Genomic DNA, 8,966 nt, shown 5'->3' on the forward strand with positions numbered 1-8,966 from the left:
GCATGAATGTCTTCACAATATTTGATTGGTTGCTGATGGTTGGAAAGCCAATTTTGTTGACGCATTTCGAAGCGCTCTGCAAAAGTGACCAATCACAAAACATACTAGTTGTTGTACTACAGTACCATATTAGGTAAAATGTAGCCGGTTCGCCGGTACGTTCTTAGAATAAAGTACATGTGGAATAAAAGCTTCAGTTCTATACTAGTGAGCACAGATAGTTAAATATCACAGTCGAAGGATAAAGTTGCTCTAAATTCTTGTAAGTTTTTCATGCTTGTTAAAAATCGTTAAACCTAAAGGATTATTCCTTACGTGGGTAGAAACAGTAATCTTAGGTGTGGTACTAGAAACTTATCAAACGGAAAATATAATTTACGTTAGGATATTACATAGTATTAATATTATGTTTGTTTAAGAGGCTACAACATAAAATTGTTTAGTATAACAAACTCTTGCCCAGAATTAACTCGCTAATATCTTTACTTTAGTAAGAATAATAATACACAATAAAAGTAACTGCAGTGAAGGTTTGTATATCTAACTTCTGAAACCGTATTTAATAGTTAACAGTTTGATAGTTACATTAATCTTGGCTGAAATCAATGTTAATAATATAGACAAATTTCATGTGTTAAGCCTAACGTTACCTTGTTGGTAACATTTTTGTGATTTTAGGTTTATGCTTTTAACATCCAAGTAAGAACGTAAGTTAGTTGTTACAACATTTAAAAATTAATCACTCATTCACTGGTAAGTGGAATTACAGATTAATATGTAATGCATAAAGCTAATCGTGCGTAAGGTATTTACATAAATTCTTCATTTATCCACGACTCAAGTAAATTCTAGTTGTATGAAACTTTCAACAGTGTTCGTAAGGAGAAAGTTAATATTTGATTCGTAGCTTTTTTTAATGGCTTTGTACTAGCATTTACAGAAGTACATACCCTCTCCTAAAGACTTGCTGCCGTTTTGAAAAAAATGATCTAAATAGCAGTTTTCTTCTTAATTACAGTTTTTCCCGACTTTACTAAACAAAAACAAAAATGTGTGACGACGATGTTGCTGCCCTCGTAGTTGACAATGGATCTGGAATGTGTAAGGCTGGTTTTGCAGGGGATGATGCTCCCCGTGCTGTCTTCCCATCTATTGTTGGTCGCCCAAGACATCAGGTAAAATATAATTAAAATTTGTTTTAGTTTTAAGATTTGATAACCGAATTCTCTGTGGAACCCAGTAAGAAGATAAAATGTAAAAATGCTAATAGTTTTTTTTACTTCCAAATTCCACTAGATTAATAATGTACACGTAATTTCCTTCGCCTACCTATAGCCGTAATAGAAGGAATTGTAAACTACGTACATATAAAAAAAATTTTACTTTCAGAGTATAGGCCTTTTTTCATCTCGTATTGCAATGCTTAAAGTTTTCATTCTTGTTACATTAAGCTCTAAAGTCTTAATCTTAATTAAGTTGATATAAACTCATGTCATTTTTGATTCAATTTTTACTATTACAGGTTATTTCCTAACTAAGAATAATGAAATTTTGAATGTGTCTCTTCTGTTGAAAAGATTTACCTTTTATTTTAATTCTGTATAGGGTGTGATGGTTGGTATGGGTCAGAAAGATAGTTACGTTGGAGATGAAGCCCAGAGTAAGCGTGGTATCCTCACATTAAAATACCCAATAGAACATGGTATTGTAACCAACTGGGATGATATGGAAAAAATTTGGCATCACACTTTCTATAATGAACTTCGTGTAGCTCCAGAAGAACATCCCGTTCTGTTAACTGAAGCTCCTCTTAACCCCAAGGCCAACAGGGAAAAGATGACACAGGTATTGACGTTTGAATTATTGTAAGTTTAAATGTCAAGAGTATACATAATATTACACACCGCAGCAGACAACTTTAATACTGCAGTAATAATAAAAAGACAGTATAAATATATTTTTATTGATATTCTAACCCATAGCCTAAAATGGTATGTTCATGTAAATCAAAACCTGTCCTTTTCAGATAATGTTTGAAACCTTCAACACTCCCGCCATGTACGTAGCCATTCAAGCTGTGCTGTCCCTGTATGCTTCTGGTCGTACCACAGGTATTGTGTTAGACAGTGGTGACGGTGTTTCCCACACTGTACCAATTTACGAAGGTTATGCTCTGCCACATGCTATTCTAAGGCTGGACTTGGCTGGTCGTGACCTTACAGATTATTTAATGAAAATCTTGACTGAACGTGGTTACAGTTTCACAACCACAGGTATTACGTTTTTCTTAGTGTACTGCTCAAATATATTATTGAATTTATTTAATCCATGCAAAGTCTTGACTAGAGATGCTTTAAAAAAAATAATTACCTGTTAACTCCAAAGAACATTCCTGTTTATAATCCTGGATTTTATGTAAAGCTTCTTCAGGGACATAAGCTTGTGTATACCCTTAAAAATAGTTGAACTAAGCGTATGGTAGAAATAAGTTCCTGGGGAAGAAGTTTAAGGTAATTTCTGTTAAGGATGTCTACACTTGAGTCATCATGACATAGATAATGTAAAAATACATATTATAAGGACTGCAGATACTTGTAAGTTTGTTTCACCGCTTACCTTCGTTTCAGACTAGACATCAATCTGCCTTTAATTTCTTAAGCCCTTTTTCCTTCTCTTTGCAGCTGAGCGTGAAATAGTTCGTGACATTAAAGAAAAACTATGTTATGTAGCTCTGGACTTTGAGCAAGAAATGGGCACAGCTGCTAACTCCTCTTCATTGGAGAAGTCTTATGAACTCCCTGATGGCCAGGTCATCACCATTGGGAATGAAAGATTCCGTTGTCCAGAAGCAATGTTCCAACCTTCTTTCCTTGGAATGGAATCTTGTGGTATTCATGAGACCACTTTCAATTCAATTATGAAATGTGACGTTGATATTCGTAAAGATTTGTATGCAAACACTGTGCTGTCAGGTGGTAGCACAATGTTCCCTGGGATTGCAGACAGAATGCAGAAAGAAATCACTGCTTTAGCTCCTAGTACAATGAAGATTAAAATTATCGCACCCCCAGAAAGGAAGTACTCTGTTTGGATTGGAGGTTCCATCCTAGCTTCTCTGTCAACTTTCCAGCAGATGTGGATTTCCAAACAGGAATACGACGAATCTGGACCCAGCATTGTTCACCGTAAATGTTTCTAAGATTATTTCGTGAATCATTTATATAAATATCAACCAAGGATTTGAGGAATAAACCAGGACAGTGACGTGAGCAAGAGACCTCAATAGATTACTTGAATAAGTGGAGTAACTATCATTTTAAATCTTTCAACATTTTTGATAACGAAACAAATTTCACCGGCAGTCACTGAAACATTTTTTGCACTACGCTTGTGTGGTCAAAGTTGCACACTGCATTCCAGAGCCGTTTTTATATTCATAGTTAATTTATATATATATATATATTTTTTTTTTCCCTACGTGTATGCTTTACATCCCAAGACACAAGTTGAAGAAATTATTCTAATCTCAACTTGACTTTGCTACAATATAATTTATATAAATTTTGTTGTAAACTAAAGCTGAATAAAGTTGTTTGTTTAAAAACTGTACTTGGTGGTTGTCCAGCATTAGGTAAACAGTCTTCAATAGTAAAGTAACTAATTAGACTTGTAGACCTAACAGGTTAGTAAACGCACAGATATTTACAACAATAACTAAAAGTTTCAAAGTAAGTAATTGTGGTATCTAATACATAAATACCCCGCAAGTTGTCACTGAAAGGTGAAATGGTAATTGGGAACTGTAGTAAATTTATCTGGTTGAAGTTTGACCTGTGTTCGTATTGAAACATTGGCCTTCGTAATTTGTTTGGTTTTGATGTATAGTTCTCTACTCACAACTGATGGATGAGCAGTGAACTTTGCGAAACTTGTAGCACAAGTAGCGAATCATGCAACAGATCAGGTTTATACGTCATCATTTCTTTGAAATACCATTTTGGTGGTGGGGAAGCAAATATAGTCTTGGTAGTTCAACAAAATCTGACTGGTATTGTGCGATACTGTCTTTTGGTCGGTAGGGTTTACTTTCTCGCTGTCATAGTAATATTTAAGAAAGCAATATAGGAATTGTATATTTACCAGCGCAGAACTCGACTTAATTTTCGCTATTTCTCATACCCGCGATTTAAACTTTGTTAGAAAGGGGTAGTTTTAAAACAAATCAATGACATGCACAAATAAACGTACATTTAACGTAAATATTTGAACTTTTAGCAAAAACTACATGAGCATTTTGAACAGTTATATTGATTGATCTTACTACTTTGACATCTGAATTATAAAGTATAATTATTATTATTAATATGGTAAATATACTACAATGTCGTAGATTTAAATGTGTAATTTGGGAAATATCTTCCCTGAAGTACTATCGAATAATAGTCGATACACTTATATATATGAGATGTTACTTGGTTTTATCCATTTATCAAAAAATATATATTTAAATAACTCAACTAAGTATTAAAATATTGCAACTTTATCGTTGCTATTATATTAAAATACGCTGTGAATAACACGAGTAATATATATATACACACACATAGTTAAATACAACGTAACAGATAGGACGCTCTTCTTTTTCAACTTCGTTTGCGGCTTGTGTAAGTCTGCCTACCACCCTAGGCGCAAAGATTCGCGAATTTTCTTGCATCATATGATGTCGACCGTATGAGAAGAGACGCATTCAATAATAATTATTGAGTTATCATTTATTACATGGACCTTCCCACTGCATTGCATTTTAAAATTTAAACTACTAGGCAAGACGTCGCATGTATATATTTTAATATGAAAATAAAGTGATCACTCATTTTTGCATGTTATTACGAAGCTATTGAGTGGGCCCTACGTTTATTATATTGAATTTTGCGCAAAGCTACACAAGGGCTATCTGCGCTAGCCATCTTTAATTTAGCAGTGTAAGACTAGACTGAAGGCACCTAGTCATTACCACCCACTCATTTTACCAACGAATAGTGGGATTGATTGTACGTTATTAAGCCTCCACGGCTGAAAGGGCGAGCCTATTTTGTGGGACGGGGATTCGAAACCGCGATCCTTACAACCTGGCAACGTCTATTGTAGATTATAATGAAAGTTAGTGAAGTATTAATATCTAATAGGCCCATTTGTGATAAAAATCACCCAAACTACACAGAGATTTGTTGAAGAATAAAAATAGTTCTGAAATGCTTTTTTGCATGTGTACTTGTGGCTTAAAACCAGAAATGGATAAATTAAGGATAATGTAAATAAACATCACTAATATGGATAAAAGTCCAAAGATACGGGTTTTGAGTGGATTGTTTACTTTAATTTAACTTTTTTACGACGTTTCGACTACTCGTATGGTCATAATTAGATAACTGTTTCTATTTTGTAAATTACTGCGCAAGCATTTTTCCAATTTACAAAACATATAGGGAGACACCTATGTTTTGATATTAGGTTTTATTTCACGAATGATTGATGCTTCTTTTATTTTTATTCTATTAATGTTGTTCTCATTGCATAATATTTTAAAGTTGTTAATCTTAATTCGTTGTGCTGTATCATCAATATAGATTTGAACACAGATATTCAGCTATAATACTTTGCCAGGTTTCAGCATTTAAACCCTAACTTTGAAATTATTTTATTGGGTATATAAAATTATAAGTAACAGTCCAGATAAAGTTTTATTCCTCATAGACCAGCTCCAGGCAGTGATTTTTGGAGTAAAGATAAATCCGAAATGCTATTTTTCTACACTTTTAATATGAAATCCAAAATGGACAAATTAAGAAGAATGTGAAAAACGTGATTTTAAATACTTTTTTTATACACAAATATCAGGCTTATTAAATTCGCATCAATAAAGTATTTCCTTAAAACTTGGTTTATTTCTTTTAAACAAAATTCTGCTGAGGTTAATCGTATTTCATAAATTCAGATCTTTAAAAAGTATCAAGAATGTATCTGTGAATACATGATTTTAAAAAATTCCTTTTCGTTAAATTCAACCAAGATATTACAAAACTATGCTGCAAGTAATGTTCTGAAATATAAAAAGTATTACTTAGAATATAATAGTATAAAATATACATACGTCGAGTGAAGAAAATTTTCAATAAACTTGCTAAAAAAGTACCCATAATTATATATTTAAAATATGTTTTAAAGCTTTCTGTCAACGTTATCAATTCAACAGTGTTGTATAGGATAATGTTGGAGGCAGGCTTTGGTTAAAGTAACTGGGAAGGTGGTAATAAACTCGATCCAGTTTTAAATTGTATACACATATCTCATTCCAAGTATTATTGTTGAGCTCAAAAAAATTACCCCTCATAGCGGTTGTAAAAACAAAAATATTTTCAAAATCGTATAGACTCATTCAACCATTGCTGCGTGCAACCTAGAGATCTGCAAAGAACGCCATAAACAGACAATGCAAACATACTAATTCATTAAATGTAGGGGCAATTATTAATATTTTACTTCCTAAACATGGTAAAAGGTGGAACTTTTATCTTCAATGTATTCGACATTCAAGTAATACTAAAAGGTCTTAAGATCGACAATGTTGATGGTATACAACATACCCACAGGTCAACAGATGTGATCTATTATCGAAGGCCAAGAAGTTGACAGAAATAAAAAAGAACACATTTATTAATGGATAAGTAACTTATTTATTTGGTAATAATAAAATCAAACATTTATGAATACGCGCCTTTACATAGTGTTTTTTCGCATTTGGAAAATATTGACACACATTCGTTCATTCGAAAATTAAAGAAAATACCCTTCATATGCATTCGCTAGCTTGAAAAAAATTTCAATTCTATATGATAGCAAACTTTTCCATTTTTTATAGAAAACCACGTTTTTTGAAGGTTCAGAAAGAAAACTGATTTTTTCGTTTTTCAGCACAAAGAATAAGATACCGACGTATAGCAAACCATAAAATATATTAACAGTTATAAGCTTTTCTATTATTAGCTGTACTGAGTCCAACTTTTTCATTTACTCAGTTTAATTAAGTTATAATTATTATGATACCTTTTTTCATGAACTTCCTGTAGCCTGGATGTTGAAAAATTTATTAGTAACTTTGAATATTAAATGAGAAACATAGAAACTAAATAAAAGTTTTCCTTTTAACAAGGACGAATGTATAGAGGTTGAAATATTATTTCATTTAGGTAAATTTTAAAGATAACTGCCGATATAAATATTTGAGTGAAAAAAACAATAACTGTGGAATTACAATAAAAAATCCATTCATTCCTCTACTGTACTTCTTGATGTTGTGTTTTTGTGACGAAGTTTATATAAATTATTTTGTATTAATCTCAGTAATTTACTCACAACAGTCACCCGAGGAAATTATTTTTCTTTCTTTTATTAACACAAATTTTAGAAATACAGTTTACATGCTAATTAAGAGACGAATTTTTAATGTTAACATAGCACAATAACTAATTATAACCAAACAACACTATACAAGTTTTTATTTTATTAAACTGTATTTGTGTTAAACAAATCTTCCTACATTATGGGAATTATAAACTAAAAACAAAGTATATGCTCATATTATACTTTTGAAGTCGGAAATTGTGAAAAAATTCACACTCAAAATGCAAAACAAGTAGTTCAGTTAAATATTTTTTAAGGTTTACAGAAAAAAATAAACATAGGCATCCACCCAATACTTATGTTCTTTCAATTCTGATGCAAGTTTACACTATATTTTGGGAGGTATGTATAAAAAAACAACACTTTTTTTCTTCTTCTCTTCCAAATAAGTTCCAGGACCAAAGTGTCAAGTATAATTATTAAATAAAAATAATTAATCAAAACAGACTTAAGAGTTTTTGAGTAATATTTTTGAAATCTTCTCTTTCTTTTTTGTAAGTGCTAAAATATAATTCACACAAGTTTCATAAGCTTCTCAGAAAATAATTGAGAATTTTGAAGACAACAAACGCACATATATATCATGGAAAATCTACTACTTTGAGATTTAATATTATTACCAACATTTGAGAAAAAAAAAACAGGCATACATTTGAGCATCCCTGATAACTGTCTAAATAGGCATTGTTTTTGCATATAAATTTTTAAATTTCAACAATTGTACTATTCTACTTTACTCTCTGACATGTGATGACAAAACGTAACTTTAATTGATATAACTATCAAAGAATGGAGGAATTGTGTTATTAACACTGAAGCCCTGGAACAGTTTTAAAACTTGGGGATTTTTAGCAACCACAGAAATTATGACCCAGGAAATGCTCATACTGAGCCTAGGTAATTATAAATTTTGTTTTAGTGGTACTGGATGGTTCAATCACTCCAGGTCTGGTAAACCTGTGAGGGGGAAAAGTATTCATTAGATATTTTTGAATTATGAACTTATCCCATTGCATTTTCTAAAAAATAAAACTCATAATGTGATACCTGGATAATTCCAGATCCTTACATTCATTTCTAAAATATCATAAAACATAACTGTGTCATACATGGTAGTTAAGTCTGCCTTCATAGCTGTAAAATATTTTTGGCAAAAATCATGTAAAATGACCAATAACACAGACCTGTGAAATTAAACTTCATAAAATTTGTTTTGGGTTTAATAATGAATTTTTCATAGTTCAGCTAAACAGATTTTGAAAATAACATTCATTTGTTTCTATCACATAAGGATTTTTTTTTACAAATCGGGAAGAGAAAACTCTTACTTAGATCCAATTTTTATTTCGTTTACCACAATGAACATTTTTTATTATTATGTTTGTTAATAAAAATACAAAGAAACTGAAGAAAAGGGAAGAACACTGATGTCAAACGAATATGTATCCTCATTCATCCTGATTACTTTTTGTGAAATCTACGTATTTTAGTCTCAAAACTACGTG

General features: G+C 31.6%; 1 protein-coding gene and 1 long non-coding RNA gene across 3 annotated transcripts in view; one reads left to right on the forward strand and one right to left on the reverse strand.

The window, feature by feature from the left end:
• The first annotated feature begins 229 nt into the window (after positions 1–229).
• On the forward strand, positions 230–3,607 carry LOC106458621 (actin, clone 403-like). 2 transcript variants are annotated; one of them, XM_013918183.2, is made up of 5 exons: positions 230–262; positions 1,019–1,175; positions 1,606–1,845; positions 2,027–2,273; positions 2,682–3,607. In XM_013918183.2, exons 2-5 carry the CDS (start codon positions 1,050–1,052, stop codon positions 3,197–3,199), a joined length of 1,131 nt encoding a protein of 376 aa, XP_013773637.1. In that variant the 5' UTR covers positions 230–262; positions 1,019–1,049; the 3' UTR covers positions 3,200–3,607. The 2 variants fall into 2 exon arrangements, with proteins under 2 accessions (XP_013773637.1, XP_022237957.1); XM_022382249.1 differs by lacking the exon at positions 230–262 and adding an exon at positions 321–338 and having other exon boundaries at positions 2,682–3,199.
• Positions 3,608–7,798: 4,191 nt separating this feature from the next.
• The window catches only part of LOC111085108, a 4,488-nt gene continuing 3,320 nt past the window's right edge, over positions 7,799–8,966 (reverse strand). The window contains exon 2 of the long non-coding RNA XR_002609961.1: positions 7,799–8,418. This is a non-coding gene — a long non-coding RNA (uncharacterized LOC111085108). The remainder of the gene's footprint in view (positions 8,419–8,966) is intronic.

The sequence above is a fragment of the Limulus polyphemus genome, unplaced genomic scaffold (assembly GCF_000517525.1).
Source record: "Limulus polyphemus unplaced genomic scaffold, Limulus_polyphemus-2.1.2 Scaffold0, whole genome shotgun sequence".
NCBI classification, from domain to species: domain Eukaryota; kingdom Metazoa; phylum Arthropoda; class Merostomata; order Xiphosura; family Limulidae; genus Limulus; species Limulus polyphemus.